Genomic DNA, 22,861 nt, shown 5'->3' with positions numbered 1-22,861 from the left:
AACATGTATGACTCTTCCGGTGTACCACATTGAGCTTCTAACATCCAACCTTTTCTCTCGAAGCTTGCATGTAAGGAAGATTAATTGTGTGATCTTTCCCAAAATCGAAAATAATGTCCTTTGGTTGACACACTTTATCATCCTGATCAAACTTATTTGCTAGTAGTGTACCTACGACACGTTTCCTCGCTTGCCTATGATGTAGTAATATTTGATCTCTAGGACAAGTGTGTTGGTCCATCCTATCCATTCTTCGAAGCCTGAACATCTCGAAATTCTCTATCACAATAGCTCTAGTCGGCCACTTACATACATCATGTGTACATTTAACTTCAAGTAAAGACTTGTTGGATTTGTAGACCTTCCATTCAAATTTCTCTTGAATTACATATCTCCCAAGTCAATCTTGCAATTCTCGTTTGTTTAAGAATATATCATGCACCTTTAAATTGATCACCCATGTTGATGCTTTAGATACAATAGGAATCACAAGTACATCAAGGACCTCTAGAAGCCACTGAAATAGATCAGTCTGTTGAAACACCTTTCCACATAATTTTGATTTGACAAAATTGTTTAAGTGTAATTAAAAAATATTCTAAACACACTAAGTTTAAATGCTTTGATTTATTCTACTAATGTGTTTGTTCAATGTTAAGTTAAATTGTTTATAAGACATAAAGATTAAAAGGCCCAAAGCCCAATACGGAAGTCAAAAGCCCAAGTCAAACAGTTTAAGGCAACTCGGCCCGCGTATGTCAAAACGCTGTCGTTATGTACAAAACGCAGCTCAGCGGAAGAAGGATCTAGAAGACCTTCGTGGAACAACTTTGGGACGAAGCTGCTGAGTTGATTCGACAAAGAGTACAAGACAGCAGCTGAGCAAGAACAACTTCCAGACAAAGTGTTTCCACTTTGGGTAAAGTTCAGAAGACACAGAATGCTGTCTAGTTGACCTTACCATAAATGGTGAGACATTCTGCCGAGCTGACCAAAAGCTGATCGAGGACAGAAGATACTCAAATATGATTGGCCGAGAGCTCTGAGCAAGACTGGGTGACAACGACAGGAAGCCGTTTCCCTCCAACGGTTATTTCGAAATTCGAAATGACCGATGCCTCAGACGTCTCTATAAATAGTGCCCTTCAGTTGCTTCATTCGACACAGAACTTGATCAAGCCATTACGCTGACCAAAATTTTACGCAAAGTTCTGCAAGAAAAAGCAAAGCAATCTTACACTAAATTTCATATCTTTTGTGTAAAAGTCTAGAGTGATTATTCAATCATCTAAGGTGTCTTAGCAATCGTTGTTTAGGACAAACACTTATCATTTCTAGAATTAGAAAGGAGAGGCTGAGTACTCGGTTATAGTACTCAGCGAGAGATTAGGAGTGAGTAGAGGTATAGAGGAAGGTACTCTTGTTATACTCAGCTTCTAAGTTGTAAAAGGTTTGATGCTCTACCGTTAAAGAGCTCAGTAGAGAATTCAAAATCTCGGAACGTGTTCCGGGGACAAGACGTAGGCTTGGAGGCCGAACCTGGATAAATCTGCTGAGTAATATCCTTCTAACCTTAAACTCCTTAATATATATATATATATATATATATATATATATATCTATATATATATATATATATATATATATATATATATTGCTTGCTTAAACTAAACTGACCAAGTAAAGAGGTCAAGCTGAGTTGTGCGCATTGAATATCTGAGCTCAGGAATAGACCCTAAGTGCTATCTCCTGACTTAAGTAAAGAAACTGACCTAGTCACCAGTTGATTAAGCCAGTGTCTTTCTATTCACTCAGCGCCACTGTTAAAACCTTTTTCCTAAAGAAAAAGAAGTCTGCCCTAAAGAAAAAGTTTAAATAGTTCCTAACCCCCCCTTGGAACTATACTTGTAACATTATAAGGGACCAACAAGTGGTATCAGAGCCTAAAAGCTCACTGTTAAAGGTTTAACTACCTTGAGCTGATCCCCACTATGGCTGAAAACAGCACTCGGTTTCTCCCAGGAAACCAGACAACTCAGATCTTACCTGAGGGGCTGTCCATTACTCGGCCTCCCCTATTCTTCGGGTCTAACTATACCTTCTGGAAGAATAGGATGAAAAACTTTATTCAGGCAACAAACATAAGCGCATGGCTTTCAATAGTCCAAGGCCCGTTTGTTCCTGTTGAAGTTGTGGCTGGCCAAACAGTTGTCAAAGCTGAGGCAAAATGGACAGAGGATGATCTCAAGAAGCTACAAAATCACGCTTCGGCTATAAATATGCTTCAATGTGCGCTTGATGCTGCAGAATATAATAAGATATCAGGTTGTGAGTCGGCGCAAGAGATCTGGAAGAAGCTGGAAGTCACCTACGAAGGAACCAACAAAGTGAAGGAGTCCAAGGTGAACCAGCAGATGAGATTATACGAGCTGTTCGAAATGAACGATGATGAAGGTATATCTGACATGAATGCAAGGTTTACAAACATCATCAACGAGCTCAAGAGACTTGGTAAGATCTTCACCGAGGAAGAACAAGTCAAGAAGATTCTTAGGAGTCTTCCTAAAAACTGGCAAGCAAAGAAGACAGCTGTTGAGGAAGCTCAAGACTTAACCACCTATAAATATGATGAACTCATCGGCTCACTGCTGACCCATGAGATCTTGATGAAGAATTTCGAGGTGAAGGAAAAGTCTGAAGACAAGAAGCAAAAATCTCTTATCATGAAAGCTGACTCCACTGATGGGAGCTCAACAGATGATGAGGAGATGGCTATGTTCACCAGGAAGATGAAAAGGTTGTTCAAAAAGAATGACAAATATTCTAAGAAGCCTTACAGAAAGTTTGATAAGTATAAAGCTGAGTCCAGCGACAGCAAATACAAGAAGGACAACTCAAAGCCCATTACATGCTTTGAATGTCATCAAACTGGCCATATTAAGTCAAGTTGCCCCACGCCGAGGAAAGAAAAGAAGAACGTCAAAAAGGCAATGGTGGCAACATGAAGCGACAGTGATGAGTCTTCATCATCAGAAGCTGATGCCACTGAGTCAGCAAAGATCTGTTTTATGGCTGACGAACTTGTTGAGCCGTGCATTTCTGAGCATGCTGACCCCTCCATTGCATCTGACGATGAGGAGCAATCAAATGAGGTAATATCACTTCCCCAGCTCAGAAACGAAATGGGTAATGCCCTGAGTGACCTCTATACACTTGTCAAAAAGTGTAATAAGAAAATTAGAGCACTCAGCAGACGCTGTGACAAGGTTGAAGAGGTCAAGCTAAGTGACCTCAGATTCCTTCTTCAGGACAACTCAACTTTGCATGATAACATGGAGATCATACATAAGTCTGTCTCTGAAGTCCAATCAGATTCAAAGAAACTGAGAAAGGACGTCACAAATATCCAGAACCAACTAAAAGTTCAAAACAAAAGAAATATTCCTCTGAATGCTCAGTACCGAAGTACTGGTCAGCAGAGATGGAATCCCCAGCGGAATGTCCAGTGTGACTTCTGTGGGAAGAAAGGACACACCACAAAGGTGTGCTGGCACGCTCAGCACTGGGGTGCTGATCAGTCAGTGAGAAATCCTAAACGGAAGGTCAGCTGTGACTTCTGTGGAAAGAATGGCCATACTGTCCAAGTATGCCGCCATAAAATTAAATATGATGCTTTACCTGTTGAACCTAACAAGCAAGGACCCAAAAAGAATTGGATACCTAAGAGTAACTAGTTACATTGCAGGTAAGTCTGAGGTGTGCTGAGAAGTCAAAGATGTGGTATATTGACAGCGCATGCTCGAGGCATATGACTGGTGATGAAACTCAGTTCATCACATTTGAGCGTAAACGAGGAGGAAGCGTAAGTTTTGGAGACAACAAAAAGGGTAAGATAGTAGGGTCAGGAACCGTTGGAGGTAATCTTACTATTGAGTCAGTCTCCCTAGTCAGCGGACTCAAATATAACTTACTCAGCGTAGCTCAGCTATGTGATAATGGGAGAAAGGTTATATTTGATGACACTGGACGTAAAATATACGAGGGTAAAACTAATGAGTTAATTTTAACTGCCCCTCGCATTGATAATGTCTTCATGCTGAACTTAGAGAAAAAGTTTTCAAAAACTGTATGCTTAGTTTCAAAGGAATATCATACATCATTGCGATCAATAATAGATACTACTTTTCTAAGATGTTTATTTGGGCTGTCTTTTGCTTGCATAGACATACGTATGTCAAATGAAGTTGAACCAACACCTATAGAAGTGAAAATGCTCTCTTTTAACCTCTCCCACTTGATTTTTGTTGAAACCCAGAGCAACTTCGATTCATCACCCACGTATGTCATAGTACTTGCAACTTTTTCCATTGACCATTCCACGAGATCAAACAAATAACAAACTTTGTGAATATAATTCTACTGAAATGAGTAAAATCCAATGTCAAATTCTTATAAGAATCATATCATATTAAACAAAGACATAAAATAGGTAGTTCGCAATTCTGAAATTGATTGAACTTGACTCTTCGCATTTTAGCAAAGTCACTTCGCATTTGAGGAATTGTGAATCATATTTTTATATACTACGTCGTAGTTTATATGAATTGCAAAATGAGCTTCGCAGTTGGGTCTCAATTTATACAAAATGTGAACAATGAAAAATAGTTAGCAAGGTGGTTCGCAATTGGCGATTTGCGAACCATCGAAAACTAGGTTAAGTTACTTTATAAAAACATAAATTGCGAACAACACTTGCGTATAACTAATTTAGAATTAACTTCAAACTACTTCAACTAACTCAAAATTAAAATTAATTATTATATATTTAAAATCAATAAATTTTTTCAAAATGATGTTGGAAAATAAACTTGAAGAAAAGTAGCTAAAGGTATTTTGTCATGGAACCGTTTTAACTAAAAGTTCAAGCTTATAGTTAATGGTAAATTATAAATCTTATATTAATATCTAGAATATATTTATGTTGTATTATGTTTGATAGTTATATATATATATATTAAAAATATTTTTTAAAAAAATGTATCATAATTATCTAATTTAGTAGTAGCATAATAAATAAGACTCTCATTGAACTAGTTTTATAGATTTCCTACTATTATTGTAGAAATATTTCCATTCATAGCTTTTGATTTTTTGTTATGCAAACTTTATTAATTTCTTTTCTTATTGACGTAAGCTAGTTAGAATAACAACCATTGGGATCCAATCAAATTGGGTCCCCCTATTCCATTTCACTCGTTTAGCTTTGCAAAACCGCAAGTCCCCAGGCCATGGCTCCTATATATACCTTAACATACTCCAACTTCTTTTCCGCCTCCAACCCAAACACCTATCTATCTTTCACTAAGAAATCTCTCATTTTCAAAATTGAGAACAAAAAGCGAAAAAGGCTTTTTTCTCCGTTTCTTTACTCTCCAATGGCGGCATCCGTCGATAACCGTCAGTATCACCTTGACACAGCCTTGAACGGCGTCGTCCGCTCAATGAAAGCCGGTCCATCTCACCGTTCTGGTTCTCCCGTTCGAAACTTCAACTTCGGCCAGGATTTTACTCGCTCTCAAGTCAAGCCTGTGCCGATGTTGGAGGCAGGTAAAGGTAAAGATAAAGATAAAGATCTGTCCAGCGATGATGAGGGAGAAGGAGAGGATTACAGAGATCTAATCCGGAGAGGAAATAGCGAGTTAGAACCGGCGAATGTTGATGCTAGAGACCTAGGAAGCGCTGATAACTGGATTGAACGTAATCCGGCGATGATCCGTCTCACCGGTAAACATCCTTTCAATAGTGAAGCTCCGTTAGCCCGACTTATGCACCACGGGTTCATTACTCCGGTTCCGCTTCACTATGTACGGAACCACGGTGAGGTTCCGAAAGGCAGTTGGAAGGATTGGACGGTTGAGATTTTCGGTTTGGTGAAAAAACCGATCCGGTTCACTATGGACCAGTTGGTTAATGAGTTTCCGAGCCAGGAATTTCCCGTGACCTTGGTTTGCGCGGGTAATAGGCGAAAAGAGCAAAATATGGTCAAGAAAACCATTGGTTTTAACTGGGGGCCTGGAGGGCTCTCTACTTCAGTGTGGCGCGGTGTACCATTGCACTTGGTGCTCAAGCGATGTGGCATCTACAGTCGCAAAAAAGGTGCTCTTAATGTGTGCTTTGAAGGGGCTGAGGATCTTCCAGGTGGCGGTGGGTCCAAGTATGGTACCAGCATTAGCATAGAAATGGCCATGGATCCAGCCCGAGATATTATACTAGCTTACATGCAAAACGGTGAAGTTTTAGCTCCTGATCATGGTTTTCCCGTTCGGATGATTATTCCCGGGTTTATTGGTGGTCGTATGGTTAAATGGGTGAAGAGAATCATTGTTACTACTAAAGAATCCGATAACTATTATCATTACCATGACAACAGAGTTCTACCCTCTCATGTTGATTCTGAACTTGCTAATAAAGAAGGTAAACAATCATTATTATGCTTGTTTAATATTAACTCCAGATAGAAATTACTAACCCTAACCCTAACTAGTTCTATCAGATAGATAGACATTACTAATCCTAAGTGGCAATCAAAATTATGATTGTTTAATATCAACTGCAGTAATATCAGATAGGAATTGATGTATAAATATGAACTCCAATGGTATATTACTGTAGCAGATATGAATTTTTAACCCTAACTAGTCCTATTAACCCTAACTAGTCCTACCAGATAGATATGAATTACTGTATAAATATCAACTGCAGTAGTATATATGTTGCTTCTGAACTGCTAAGGCAGACTGCAGATAAGAATTATTAACCCTAACTAGTCCTATTAACCCTAACTAGTCCTATCAGATAGATAAGAATTACTAACCCTAACTAATAATCAGTATTATGCTTATTTAATATCAACTGTAGTTGTATCAGATAGGAATTACTAACTCTTATATATATATGTTGATTCTTAACTCCTAATGTAGAAGGTAACTAACAACCAGTATTATGCTTGTTTAATATTAACTGCAGTCCTATCAGATAGGAATTACTAATGCAGAAGGTAACTAACAATCATTATTATGATTGTATAATATCAACTGCAGTCCTATCAGATAGGAATTACTAACTCTTATGTATATATGTTAATTTTGAACTGCTAATGCAGTAGGTAACTTGCAACTAATATTATACTTGTTTAAACAATTGCATTTGTATCAAATACAAATTACTAACTCTTATTTATATATATGTTTTGTGATTTTAGCATGGTGGTATAAGCCGGAATACATTATCAACGAGTTAAATATAAATTCAGTGATAACGACACCTTCTCATGAAGAAGTGTTGCCGATCAACTCGTGGACAACTCAAAGACCATACACATTGAAAGGCTATGCATATTCTGGTGAGTTAGTAACTATTTAATTTTGATTTTATTTATTTATTTTTATTGTTTTATTTTAAATAGTAAATATAAAATATTTAGTCAATATTGAAAAACAGTGGAAAAGAATTAACTAATAAACAACTATAGTTACTAAACCAAATCACTCCTAATTAGCACAATCAAATTTTAAAAATTAAAAGGTTATGCATATTTTGGTGATTTAATGGCTATATGGTTTTGATTTTATTTATTTATTTTTATTGTTTTATAGTTGGTTTTGATTTTATTATTTATAAAATATTTAGTTAATATTAAAAACAGTGATTTTTTTTTAACTAAAATTAACTAATTGCTAAACCAAATTTATCCCTTTCATTTTTTATGTTTTTCTTTTGGTACATTGTTTTGTGACTAAAAGTCATGCTTTTATTCTTGGAACTTCTGCATACAATGAGCTAGTGGAAGGATCCGATTTCAACAGCTATATTCTTGAAACATATGCCTAATTTGGATACAAAAGAACAGAATTGGAAATAACTGCAAGTTGGAGTTAAATTTATGTTTTTATACAATTGCAAGTTGTCCAACCTGAATTTGAGGGAGTAACCTTTTCGTTTCTTGTGCAATTTTTATTTGTAGGTGGTGGGAAGAAAGTGACCCGAGTGGAAGTAACTTTGGACGGTGGTGACACATGGCGAGTTTGCAACTTGGACCATCAAGAAAAGCCTAGCAAGTATGGAAAATATTGGTGTTGGTGCTTTTGGGCACTTGAGGTTGAAGTATTGGACCTTCTTGGTGCCAAAGAAGTTGCCGTGCGTGCTTGGGATGAAACTCTCAATACCCAACCTGAAAAACTCATTTGGAATGTCATGGTAAATATTTTCTTTTATTTTTTTTATCTTTATTCCTATTTCCATTTCATATACATACACAAATATTTATATATTAGTAAACACATAGAAATATCTATATGTATTCAATTGTTTAGTTTCAGTCAATAATAACTTTAAAGGATAGCCAATAGCATTCTGAAATTGAAATTTGGAAATGTCAGGAACACCTGTATGTTGAAAACTTTGTTTAGCCAATAGAAAATTAACAGATACATTTAGAGAGATGACTGCCAGAATACTTTTAACCAATAGAAAATTGATAAATACATTTAGGAAGATGACTGTCAGAATACTTTTAGTCAATAGAAAATTGATAGATATATTTAGAGGGATGACTGCCAGAATACTACTGGTGCATTCTAATTAAGATTTCCATTCCTTACCCCCATAGATTTTGAATAGAAAATTTATAGATACATATAGGCAGATCATTGCCAGAATACTATTGATGCATTCTAATTTCCTTAGCCCATAGATTTTGAATTCTGTCTCCAGAGAAATGCACTTGTTGTCAATTTACTTATCTTTATGTTGAAAATTTTCAGTTAAATTTTATTTCTTTTGATAAAGTATTCTCTATGCCCTATACCACCAACCTAGTGGTTGATTTCATTTAAATTCATCAATACTTCCAATTAAAAAAGAATCACTACTTTATGAAAAGCAATTGACAACTCTATTTGAACAATACTAGTCGCACATATATGTTCCATTGGATATAAAAAATAATATACACTTTTTATTGTACTTTAAATATTTCTAATAGGAATGGTTTTACCTTTTCTCCTTTTAAGAATATAAAATGAGAGTATATTATAAGATTCCACATTTTTGTTATTTTATTGTTCGTGATGCACATCAATAGAACTTGTGTAAAGATTCTTGTCAAACCTACTAAGCTTTATATATTTAAACATATATTAAAACTTAATCTATGTATAAATTAAAAAATATTACTCTCTAATTGGAAAGTTTCAAATGCATGTGAACCAAACAAGATATTTAATTTTTTTATTATATAGTTTTAATTTAATTATATTATTGTTAAACCAAACGTCTACAAGATTCCAATACCACTATTCTAATACTATGATTCTTATATTAAATTTATAGGGAATGATGAACAATTGCTGGTTCCGAATCAAGACAAATGTGTGCAAACGTCATAAGGGTGAAATCGGAATTGTGTTCGAGCACCCAACTGTGCCAGGAACCCAGTCCGGCGGCTGGATGGAGAAGGAAAGACACCTCGAGAGCTTATCGGAAACCAACCAACCACTGAAGAAAAGTGTCTCAACTCCATTCATGAACACTACTTCCAGAACCTTCACAATGGCGGAGGTGAGGAGACATAACACCGCCGACTCATGCTGGATTGTCGTCCACGGTCACGTTTACGACTGCACTCGCTTTTACAAAGATCATCCCGGCGGCCCCACCAGTATTCTGTTAGTCGCCGGCACAGATTGCTCAGATGAGTTCGAAGGGATTCACTCCGATAGAGGGAAGAAAATGATAGATGATTATCGAATCGGAGAATTAGTCGAATCAACGGTGTACACATCAGATTCTAATGCTTCCTCCCCTAATAACTCCGTCCACGGCGCTTCAAATCTGTTGCAAACACATCTTGCTCCGATTACAGAAACTGCACCGATGAGAAACATTGCTCTTGTTCCCCGAGAAAAAGTCCATTGCAAACTGATAAAGAAGGACTCTCTTTCACACGACGTTCGTCTCTTCCGATTCGCATTACCATCTGAAGATCAAGTGTTGGGATTACCGGTCGGAAAACACATTTTCTTATGCGCCACCATTAACGACAAGCTCTGTCTGCGAGCTTACACTCCGACCTCCGGGATCGACACCGTTGGTTACTTCGATCTGGTAATCAAGGTTTACTTCAAAGGTGTCCACCCAAAATTCCCCAACGGCGGGTTAATGAGTCAACATCTCGACTCACTCCAACTCGGATCCTTCATCGACGTCAAAGGTCCTTTAGGCGAAATTGAATACGCCGGCCGTGGAAGCTTTATTGTCGACGGCAAAACCAAGTCGGCCAAGAAGCTCGCTATGATCTCCGGCGGTACCGGAATTACGCCGATTTATCAAGTGATGCAGGCGATTATGAAGGATCCGGAGGATGAGACGGAGATGTATGTGGTGTACGCGAATCGTACTGAGGAAGATATACTGTTGAGAGAAGAACTTGATTCCTGGGCTAAGGAATATGCGCACAGGGTGAAAGTGTGGTATGTAGTGGAATCTGGGAAGGAAGGGTGGGAATACAGTGTGGGGTTCATCACGGAGAGTATCCTGAGGGCGCATATACCTCTTGGTTCGGACGATGTTCTGGCCTTGACTTGTGGGCCACCACCGATGATTAAGTTTGCGGTTCAACCCAGTTTAGAGAAGATGAACTATGATACCAAAGACTCTTTGCTTGTCTTTTAGAATCTTGAGGAATATTCTCTTAGAATCTTTTATATATATATATATATATATATATATATATGCATGTATGTATATATATATATGCATGTATGAGGCTAATGTAAATATAAAATGTAATATCTTGAATAAATTCTGTTAGTGTTCACTTTCTTGTTTTTTTTTAATGTTACTGTTCATTTTTTTACTGTTTAGTAATAAAAAGGAAACTAGTGTTATCAACCAACTACAAATATTGAAAATATTATCATAACAATTAAACATACTGAAAATACTGTTTAAACAACTAAAAATACGGTTCATAATCATTTGGTCAAATGTCAATCACGTATAACCCGATCTAGTTCCTTCGACTACTCTTTTGACGTATTTGCATCTATCCGTCGTAAAACTGCTAACATGCCAGTGCGCACGTTAGATAAACGATTAACCCAATGCAAAAACAAAACAAAATGTTATTAATTAATATTTAAGTTAAAAAACTCATATTAAAAGCTAAAATCAATTTCGGGCATGACGTGTGGATGTGAAGTTGTTCTCCCTAATGTCAGCAGACACCAGTCGTCCATCCACTGGGATACATAGAATCTCCCACACGTCATGCAACATAATCGTCATCTCACAAATGGCATGTGAAATGATGACGTATCCGGCTGCCACCGCTCCACAAAAGCACATATAAGGGGAATATCAATGTGCGTGTACATGGTAAATGGGAGGTGTGATAGTCTCGATCCCCGTATAAGCGCCCTGACTTCTGGGCTAGCGGCCTTATACCAATCAGTCAGTCTCCTACAGAATGTCCCTCTAGTATGGCCCCTGAGCTGCAACCTCAGCTGCCCGCTCCACATTCTAGAAGCAGCATGTCCTAAGAAGCTGGGAATCACAGTACCATCAACTGAGCCACTGGGGACCGGATCCGTCACAACCCAATCATCGTCTACAACATCCCTCGAGCGCTTACTGCTCTCTACAATTATATTACACGTATAACATTTAAACAATTGAAGTTCTATAGTAATAATTAAAGTAAACTAATCACAAAATAAAAGAAGGATGTAAATTATTTACCAAATGACTCGGCACGACCAAAACGATCGCTAATCCCCTTGGTAGCCCGATGAACTGGGATAGGGTCGACCTCGGGATAATCCTCACCATCATCCATGGCGACATAATCCTCATCGTCACTCATGGGCCGATGCACTGTCTCATACGCCCTCTGTGCGTCCGCCATGAGCCTCTCTGCTACTCGGTTCCTCCGGACAGAGGCTGTGATACCACTTCTAGAAGTGTGGTGCTATTCGGAAGCCTCTAAAATGTCACGTTGCAAAATAGAATTGAACGGTAAGTTATTTAAAAAATATTGAACGGTAAAAAAAAGAATGGGATTCTGTCCCCGAAATTCGGGGATAGAACCCGTTTTTTTGTAAAGGGCAGGTCTAGGACCCATCCTTTTTTTTTTTTTGTTCATTTTCCTTTGCTTGAACGTCCAATCATGATTGTTGTTTGGGTGTGAAGTGAGGAAGGAAATTAGTTTCATCATTGCCCATTGTTGTCTGATACAAGAGCGAATTCAAAATTTATCGACAAGGATTCTCCGATTTTCAATCATTTATCATGACATTTACATTTCACATATGTAACATTTTATCACTAATTAGTAATATATCACAACCATATGAACATATATTAATTTTTTAACAAAAAAAAAAAAGAAAATTATATTGTATTTTGTACGACTTAGATAAAAAAAACCACAAATATTTCGTTGTATATAAAAATATTAATCTCCAATTCTATTATTATTAAATCACAAAAAATGTGAAATTTTTTTTAGAACCAATTGATAGGGGTGTGAATAAGGAATAAAATATCTCTCTTGTATAATGGTATCTAAAATCGATTAAACTTGTCAATGTTAAGAGTAAATTTACTCTTAATTGCCAATATGAAAGGTAAATTGATATTAATCTTACACGTTAAATGTCCTTTTAATTTTAAACACGATGAAATTAAAAATAAAATATGGCTAGAATTTTGGTGCGGCATTCGCGTCGCCCACGTCGTGCGGGTGCGCTCCTAACCTGATGGTTAATCGATTGTACTCGATACGCGTGAGAGAATCTTTTCCCTAGTAATTGGTTAAAGGCTTGTAAAGCCCATTTACTTATAAACTAGTTAAGTTTCTCCTTTCTTTCCTATGTGGGATGTAAATGTTTAATTTCATTTTATCTCTTCCAAACCATTTCAAATGGTTCACTTTGAGCATCAATTTGGCACTCATTATTTGTCCGTTTTGAGTTTATAATATATTTTTAAAGAGATCTTATAATATATTTCAATTTATTCTGAATTTAATTTATTCGTTATATATTTAAGACTCAAATTAACAAAAAAAAAAAATAACAAACCAAAATTGTTTATAATTTATTTTGGATAATATATAATGTGTAAAAATAATTTTAAATTAATTATATATATTTAATGTATATAAATATTATTTATTTATTTATTACGTCATCCAGTTCGACCAATCCGAGCCATCCGGTCCGATCAAGTGACCCGTGACCCAGTCATCAATCCGGTTTGATGTCCGATCCGATTCTGATAATATTGCCTTTTACACCTCATCCCTAAAAATAATTCATTACTTAGACATTTTCTCAAAAGATGCATTATTGTGAGAAAATAGGGTAAAGTTCAAATAAAACCCCTGTGGTTTCACTAATTTTCAGATAAAGGACTGTGGTTTACTTTTTGTCAAAACGATGATTGAGGTTTTTAACTTTAACAAAATAAGGACTTTTTCGATTGATACTATTAAAATCACCTTTGACGACTTCAAAAATGACATATTTTAAGAACTACTAATATTTTAAGCAACTTTAATTCTTCAACTTTTTTATTTTGAGATTGTTTAGATGATGTTTGGTAAAGAGAAAGAAACTTAATGTTTAGAGAGAGAAAATTCCAAAAAAGATGATTTTCGAAAATCAAAAATGCAATTCCATAGAAAATATGACATTGAACAACTTTAATTCTTGAAAATTTTCATTTTCAGATCGTTAAAGATGGTTTTAATAGCATTAATCCAAGTTTAAAACCCCAATCCTTGTTTTGACAAAAAGATAAACCACAGTCGTTTATCTGAAAATTAGTGAAACCAAAAGGGTTTTATTTGAACTTTGCCCGAGAAAATATCCCCTGTAGTTAAATCTCACCACTCTTCATTTTATTTTTTTAATAAAGTGACAAAAGATTTCAATTTATAAGGTACACTCAACTAAAAATGCAAGTACTGATAGAAACTAGTAATGCAGCTTTAACTTTAACTTGGTGAAAAGAATTTGTGTGACTAAAGTACCTTATCTTCTGCACCAAAGTTTTTTCACCACTGTAAAAATAAGTACTTTTTTTTTTTTTTTTTTTTTTGAAGCAAGTACATTATTCTTTTATTATTGATCACATATTATCTGTAATGATTTAATCTCATCTTTTTCAGGAAAAAAAAAGTGATTGGAAGGTTTAACTCAAGTTTGGAGTTTCTTTAAGAGACAACATTTGTTCTCTAGTTTCATGAATTATCATTTTCATATTGTCAAATCACAGTTTTCTAATCATATGTATGTAGTACATATAGATTTTTGGGTGAATTTTTTTAATTAGTGTATTATTATTATGTAAAAATTGCATTACAAAATTAAATCAAAGTAAGACCGATAAAAATATTGCGTAGAAAAATATTTTCTGATTTTTCGGTGTTTATTTACTTAGAAAAATAAATCAATAAATTTTTTTAATCTACTCCATAAAAAAAATACGAAGAAAATGAAAAAATGTTTGACCCTTTTAAAAAGGGTTTTGCTATTTACCGTCCCAAATTACTTATCACCGCTTCCATTTGGACAATTTTGCCCTTTGCATAAAAAAATTTCAAAACTGGGAAAAAAATTGAGAAAAAATTTCAAAATTTGACCTAAACGGATGCGGCATCCGCCCGACCCATGGTGGGGGCGATACGGCATCCGCTCAACCCATGGCGGGAACGGATGGCGCATCCGCCCCCACCATGGTTGGGGCGGATGGGCCGGGTGGATGCCGCATCTGGCCCCACCATGGGTCGGGTGCATGCTGCATCCGCCCCAACCATGGGCTGGGCGGATGCTGCATCCGTTTAGGCCAAATTTTGAAATGTGCAAAATCGTAATTACTAAATCGTTCAATTTTTTGTGACGAAAAATGCAAAATTCTCCAATTTTTTGTGACGAAAAATGCAAAATCATCATGAAAAATACATATTATTTTCATGAGTTCTTTGATAAAAAAAAATGTAAAATTTTAATATTTCCAACTTGTAATCATCCATTTTCGGGGTTCGGATTGTCACACATCAATTATTTTCATAATTTCAATTATTGTTGTCCGGATTTATGATTTTGGAGAGAGAATTTTCAGTTTTTGATCAAAATTATGATAAGGGCAAAAAAAGTCCAAATGTAGACGGTAATAAATAATTTGGGGTGGTATTTAGCAGCTCACTTTAAAAATAGTAAAGTATTTTACTGATTTTTTTAATATTACTCAATTTTTTTTTACTATTTTGGAAATAGTAATCATTCACTGTTTTTCATGTTTTTCGACCAAAAAAATATTTCATTTAAACAAATTCATTATCCAATATTTGCCCATAAACAAACGAGGCCTAACTCAATTTTGGGGATTGGGATGTTTGTGTTAAATATAGAAGTACTTATTAATCTTTATAATTAATCAGGATTATTTAAGTAATTAAGTTTAAGTTGTTAATTATTAATCTTTATAATCAATAGAATTCTAACTTCCTTTCTCTATCTTGTGAGTTTTATTTACTTATACTTATCAGAAAGAGAATCATGTTGGTGACATTTTTTTTCTGGATCATTATATCTTCTGTAAACTTTCGAAACAATTCATTTTTGGAAATATTCCGAAACACTCCTAAACCGAGTTATGTAGTATCAGCATTTTTTTTCTCGGTGTTTTTTTTTTTTTTTTGCTTTTCAGAGCATCTCCAACCCTCACCATATGAGGGCTAGAGATGCTAAATTGGCAGTAGTTGGCTCTCCAACCCCCGCCAAAACTCCACCGCACTTTGGTGTGGAGTTCCAACTTTAACCAAAAATGGAAACAATATAATATTATTATTTTTAAAATATTTTAATTTTGTTTTAAAATATGTTTTATGTGATTTAATTAATATTAGATAATGTGATTTAGGTTTTTGTAATTTAATTAATATTAGTTAAATGTTATTAAAAATTATATTTTGTAGTATATATTATTTATAATTATATTTTTTATTTTTTGATAAATTGATGTGTATTATGGATAAAATCGTAAATGATTGAATTGAACAATATATTTAGCAAAACTAACGATAGTTAAGTTAACGCTCGATTTGAATAATAATGATTATATATGTAAAAAGGAATAAAATATTAACGTAGAATGCGATAAAGTAGAGAATATTCTTTTTGATGTAATAAATAATATAGTGAGTTGGAAAAAAAAATTGATTTATAGAAAATAAAAAATAGAGATTGAGATAGCCTATTGGGTTAGAGATGGACTTAGCTCTCTAGGTAACAAATAAACATTTGTTTTTATATAAGTTATTTTATACATAATTGAAGTATGATATAAAATAAATATATAATTCAAATTAACTAAGAATAGATTATAATGGCCAAATTATATTATGTATATATCCTATTTGTGAAGAAGTTACAAAACTAGTAATTAATGCCTTCATTCATTTAGAAAAAATGAATGAAGGCATTAATTTCTCACTTCATCAAATTTAGGGATAGTAAAAAAAATTGAATGAAGGCATTAATTTTTCACTTCATAAAATTTAGGGATAGTATGAAAAATTAATTATGTAAATGATTAATTTTTTTTTGGTAAGAAAGGAAAGGAAAAAAATAAAACCAACAAAAAACCTACACCGGGATCAGTCTAGGAAGGCTGACTCCAATCCTATCCTCTAGGAGAGAAGGCAAAAGAAAAGAAGGAGGAACAGATAGGGTAGAAACACCTAACATTCTCCTATGCCCAGCAGCTGCTAAGCGATCCGCCACGCGGTTTTGCTCCCTAAAAATATGGAAGAAATTAAGATACCCAAAAGCAGGACGAAGTCTCAAAATAGCTTTGATGAGATTCTGGCTCTTCAGACAAACAGCCTGACAAATATATGTATTAACTCATTCAAGTTTTATTAATAGGAATAGTTTTCTTTATTTATTATGTAATTTCATAGCTATCCTCTAATCTTTCTACTAGGTTTTAGCCCTCCAATTAAATTTGTTAATAATATTTAAAACTACACCCCACTTGATACTTTAGGAAAAAAAAATACACCACTTGATGATTTAATATTTCATTTTTTATAAGTAGAGAATAAATTTACCTTTTGATTCAAAAAAAAAAAAAATTACCTAATATTATTAACAAATTTAATTGGAGGGCTAAAACCTAGTAGAAAGATTAGAGGATAGCTATGAAATTACATAATAAATAAAGAAAACTATTCCTATTAATAAAACTTGAATGAGTTAATAAATTCCTTATGTTTTCTCGGAAAAACAGATTTGCCCTTAAATCAAATAAACCCACAAAATTATCCCTGAATTTTCCATAAACCTGCAATTATACCCTAATCTGACGGAGCTGCTAAACGGCGATGACATCAAACCTTCTTATCTCCAGAAAAACTTCAGAAAAGAACAACCAATAACAAACAGAAAAAAATATGTACATTCAATTTCGATTAAAAGCAAGTTAGAAGAACAGATTGGTCAAAATTCATTTTCATAAAAGCTCAATCAACCTAATAAAATGGCGTCTAAACCTCCTAATTAATCCAAAAGCAATAGTAATAGAAAATAATAAGAAACCAAATGAATTTTAATTGTCGTCATCCAATTTTTTTTTTGAGACAAGAAGGTTTGATGTCATCGCCGTTTAGCAGCTCCGTCAGATTAGGGTATAATTGTAGGTTTATTGAAAATTCAGGGATAGTTTTGTGGGTTTATTTGATTTAAGGGTAAATCTGTTTTTCCGCGAAAACACAGGGGAAAATATATGTATTAACCCAACTTGAATTGTAACATTTAATAAATATTAGATTTAAAGGCTAATTATAAGTAGATGTCTTATAGTTACAAGAATTTACAGCTAGGCATTTATAGTATGTTTCTTTATAAATACAATCTCATAGTTTACAAAATTTTACATCTTATTTACTTTGCCAAATTTGACCGATAACGACTTCAAAATAAAAAATTTCAAGAATTAAAGTTGTTTAGTATCATATTTAGTATGGAACCATATTTTTTTAATTTTCAAAATCATCATTTTTGAAATTTTTTCTCTCTAAACATTAACTTTTTCTCTCATAAAAACACCACCTAAATTACCTCAAACCGAAGAATTTTGGCTTAAAATAGCATTGAACTCTTAAAAATTTTCATTTCGAGGTCGTTATCGGTCAAATTCTGATAAAGCGAACCTAAATGTAAAATTTTACAAACCACTAGGTTGCATTTGCAAAAAAAAAAAAAAAATACCACATGTATCAATCTGCAAATCGACGAAACCACATGACATTTATATGTAATTAACCCTAGATTTAATATTTAGTAATTTGTACGTGAATGCTAAATTTAATAATCACTTTTATACATTATCTCTAAAATTTGAATAACAATTTTGTTAGTGAGTGAAAAATATATAAGGATAAGATACAAATTTAGTTTTAGAGGAAACAGATTTAATCTCTATGTATAAAATAATGCAATCTTAAGCCTAACATTTTAATTTCATATGCAATTACATATTTTGGCTACTCAACATTCTTATCACTTAGAGCATCTCCAATAGAGGTTACTTTAAAGAGTGCCAAAAATTGATACATCATATTAAAATATAATATTTTATTAATTTAGTAATACACATCACTTTTGGCAACTTTTATTAAAAAATGTTCCAATAATAAAACAACTTTAAAAGTTGCCACAATCACCCCACAAATCATTACTTAATATATAATTTATTTAATTATAAATATTGTCAACCAATAATGAAACGAGAGAGAAATTCATCAAAAAAAAAGGTGAACCAATAGTATTCAAGTAATTCAATTTTTTATTAAAAAATGTTTGGCAACCTTGCTTCAAGGTTGTCAAAAATTGGCAACTTTTTTGGCAACCACCATCACTCCAATAGTAGACACTCTTTAAAAGTTACCAAACTAAATGCCACATAAGCTTGGCACTTTTTTTGACACCCTCTATTGGAGATGCTCTTATTAAGGGGGTGTTTGGTTGCTCCCTTTTAGGCTACTGTTTGTCTTTTCACTTCAAAAAAGAGAGTTTTAGGTGTTTGGTTAGTGATATCCTGTTTGCATTTTACATCTGAAAAGCAGCATTAAGTATTTGGTTAATGACATCATGTCTGCTTTTTACACCCGAAAAGTAGCCTTCTGCTACAAAAGCAGAAAATCTCTGATTTTTGGAAAAAAAGTTTTTCCAACAATAAACAGTAAACCGTAACAGTAAATAGCAATTCGTAACAATAAACAACAACATCAAATAAGAGATAAAACAAACGGACCTAAATTTTAAAATTACATATCTTTTGTTAATTAAAAAGCTTTCGTCAATAAAATTTGAAATCACACAATTCAATAAATTTTAGTATTAAAATTACATTGTTCGGTAGGTAGGCTTAATTTATAAGTTATTCCAAAAATATAATATATAAAAATATCATGGATAGATAGGGTAACTAAAAAAACAAAAGCCTCTTTCAAAAAAAAAAAAACAAAAGCCTAACAAGCTACTATAAAGGGATGACATGTGCGAAACACGTGCATATAAACCAGGATAGCAGCTGGCGCGGCCGCGGAGGGAGGCTGATGGAGTGACCTCCTCTGTTGCGGCGAGCCAAACTAAAGGCTGTCTTGCCCCTCTTTTTGTTGCCACTTCTCATTATGTTCTTTGGTTCTTGGAAAGGTCATCACCTCTTTCCACCTCTTTCTTTTGTCTTTTTCTTCCATCACAATTTCCCATTTCTCACCTCTTCAATTTTAATTATTGTGGCTACAAGTGTTAACGCGTCGTTCGACCTCGAGTCGGTTAGATCGGCACGAGAGGTCATGCTTGCCGAACTCGAAAATTTGGATTCGGATTGAGTTCGAGAGAACCAAACACATCCTTGATTTGAAAACAGTTTGAAAAATAATCGAACTTGTTTACGAGCTTTCGAACTGAGTTTAAGAATTAAAGTTTAAACTTAGTTCATTAATGTTTTGAGCCAATTTTGAGCTTGAGTAGTGTCATGTTGAGCTCAAATTTAATTGAACTTTAACCGAATTGAGCTCGAATAGTTTATGAGCTACCTCATTTATGAACACCTCTAATTATAGGATACAGTGCTATATGAGATATTTTTTAATTATTGTGGCTACAAGTGTTGAGGGGTCGGCTCGACACCGCGTCGGTCGGTTAATCGGTGCAAAAATAAGTGAGGTTAAGATTGCCGAATTCGAAAATTTGGACTCAAGACACCCAGTCGTTCGGTTAATCGGTGCGAAAATAAGTGAGGTCAAACTTGCCGAAAATTTGGACCCAGCTTGAGTTGGATAGAACCAAACACATCCTTGATTTGAAAACAATTTGAAAAATAATTAAACTTGTTTACGAGCTTTCGAACCGAATTTAAGAATTAAAGTTTAGGCTTAGTTCATTAATGTCTTGGGCTAATTTTGAGCTTGACTTGTGCCATGTTGAGCTCAAATTTAATCAATTTTAATTTTAATTGAATTGAGCTCGAATAGTTTGTAAACTACCTTATTTATGAATATCTCTAATTATGGAATTCAATATTGTATGAGATATTTTCTTCTTTAAAAAAAACCTCATTCAATAATAGTTTTTGATTAATTAATATTCTATCCAAATGAAAATGTAAATGATTAAGAATTAATATTTTTGAAGATGAATCAATATAATGAAAATATTTTTTTTTTAAATATAATGAAAATAAATTATATATATATATATATATATATATATATTGCAAGTTACTAAACTTGATGGAGGTTTCGATTTGTTTAAATTTCTATTTTCTTATAAACATTAGATTTGAAAAATTAATTATGTCATTTTAAATAAATTTAAAATGTTAAATAGGTATTTATAAAATATTTTACAAGAGATATTAAATTTTTTCAGATAAAATTGAGCATATATTTATATTAAGTTTATAGATGTTTTGTTTTTTTATTATTAAATGATGAGATGGAAAATTAATCTAATAATAAAAAAAACAAAATTATTATTTAATATAAGAAAAAATAAAATAATGGTTACTTTGTGAAAAATAAAATAAACAAAGTAATCATAATGTTTCCCAAGATCCATATAGTAATTTAATTATTAGTAGTATAATTGAGATAAAAAAAAAAAAACTAATTATAGAAATGAATGGAGATGAATCCAGAGAAATTGGAAATGGCTCCAAAAACATTGGGGTTGAGAAATAATGGCTCCAAAAAGATAATTAATATTTAAATGTGGATCATACTATATGGTGGATCCATCCACTACTTAATTTTAATTGTTAATTATATATGTTAAGCTGTCTTAAGAGCAGGGACAGTGGGATTAATTGTTTTCTGACGTCCCTTTCGTCTACTAATTTTAATATTAAGTAATTAAAAGAGGACTAAACCATATTCAACTTCTACTTTTTATTTATTTATTTATTTATTACTACTATATTTTTATTTTTTTATTATACTTTTATTTTTATTATTGATTCTTGTTGTTGTCTGGGTCGATAAGGGTGTATAAAAAGTTCATCCGCACATAACACCGAAATTATTACGTAGATATTAGATGAAATTGAAAATGAATAATATAACGTAATATCATCAATTTTTCACTTTTTTCACTGCATTGAGTTTATATATATATATATATATATAAACTATTAAAAATTGTCACCTTTCTAAATCTTCAGTTTTTCTTTATATTTTCTTAATATATAATGATATTAAATATTAGGGTAAATAATTTATTAGTCTATGAGTTGGTGCATATTACGCTAATTAGTCTATCTATCTTAAAAAATGCACTATAAAGTCTTTAAATTTTGACAAAACTAATTATTTGATCTATTTATTTATAAATTTTATATATAAATGATAATTTATCTTATACCGTTAATTAATTTATATAGTTGTTCTTTAATTAATTTTAATATAAATTTTTTATTATATTAATGTAAGATAAAAAAAAGTAATATTAATAAAAACACATTATATTATTATTTAGTGTTTTTTAATTAAGAATTATGTAATCAAATTTATAATAATATAATATAGAATAAAATTTAACTATTTTTTACTAAACTCATTAATGTTGGTTTTAGTGGTTATGGAGTTCAAGTCACTTAAACTAGAGATCTCAAGTTCGGGTCTACGTAGAAAACTTGAATTGAAAGAGGATCTATATAAAGGATGTATGAAAAAACTCAAACCGAGTAATCAGATAAATTAAAAAAAATATTTTTTTACTAAAATAGTATTCTATTAAAACTAATTAGTAATTATTTCATAAATTTAAATTTTACTGACTAGATTACAAAAAAAAATATTAAACAATTTCATTTTTTTTCATTTAATCAATTATTGATTAATAAATTAGAAATTCAACAGTACATGTATAACAAATGTCACATAATATTATATAAAATATATATTTAAATTAAAATACTAAATTGTTATAAAAAATAAATTATCATAAAATTGATTATCTATTTTTAATTAAAAATACATTAAATAATAATAATAATAATAATATAATTTTATAACTAATATTAATTCTCATTGTTATATAAATATAATAAATAAAATTATAGAAAATTAACTAGAGATAAAAGGGTAAACTTGGCATTTTATATAAAAATTATGGATGAATGAACTAAGTAGTTAGTTTTGTCAAAACTTAGAGACGTTATAGTGCGGTTTTAAAAGCACAGAGACTAGCTAGTATAATATGTATAAACTCAGAGACTAATAAATTAT

The 22,861-nt window shown here is 32.8% G+C and overlaps 1 protein-coding gene across 1 annotated transcript; it reads left to right on the top strand.

Annotated features, from left to right (window-relative positions):
• The first annotated feature begins 5,320 nt into the window (after positions 1–5,320).
• Positions 5,321–10,876, top strand: LOC136201268 (nitrate reductase [NAD(P)H]-like). The gene is made up of 4 exons (XM_065991893.1): positions 5,321–6,474; positions 7,262–7,402; positions 8,024–8,256; positions 9,391–10,876. The coding sequence occupies exons 1-4, from the start codon at positions 5,436–5,438 to the stop codon at positions 10,729–10,731; spliced, it is 2,754 nt and encodes a 917-aa protein (XP_065847965.1). The 5' UTR covers positions 5,321–5,435; the 3' UTR covers positions 10,732–10,876.
• The last annotated feature ends 11,985 nt before the right edge of the window (positions 10,877–22,861 follow it).

The sequence above is a fragment of the Euphorbia lathyris genome, chromosome 7 (assembly GCF_963576675.1).
Source record: "Euphorbia lathyris chromosome 7, ddEupLath1.1, whole genome shotgun sequence".
NCBI lineage: Eukaryota > Viridiplantae > Streptophyta > Magnoliopsida > Malpighiales > Euphorbiaceae > Euphorbia > Euphorbia lathyris.
This window is presented reverse-complemented; position numbering and strand designations above follow the sequence as displayed.

Excerpts from the sequence above, each read along its gene's own strand:
- LOC136201268 (XM_065991893.1), top strand. The coding sequence starts at position 5,436 with ATGGCGGCATCCGTCGATAACCGTCAGTATCACCTTGACACAGCCTTG. Across the intron at positions 7,403-8,023 it reads GAAAGGCTATGCATATTCTG|GTGGTGGGAAGAAAGTGACC; the intron begins GTGAGTTAGTAA and ends TTTTATTTGTAG. Across the intron at positions 8,257-9,390 it reads AACTCATTTGGAATGTCATG|GGAATGATGAACAATTGCTG; the intron begins GTAAATATTTTC and ends TTAAATTTATAG.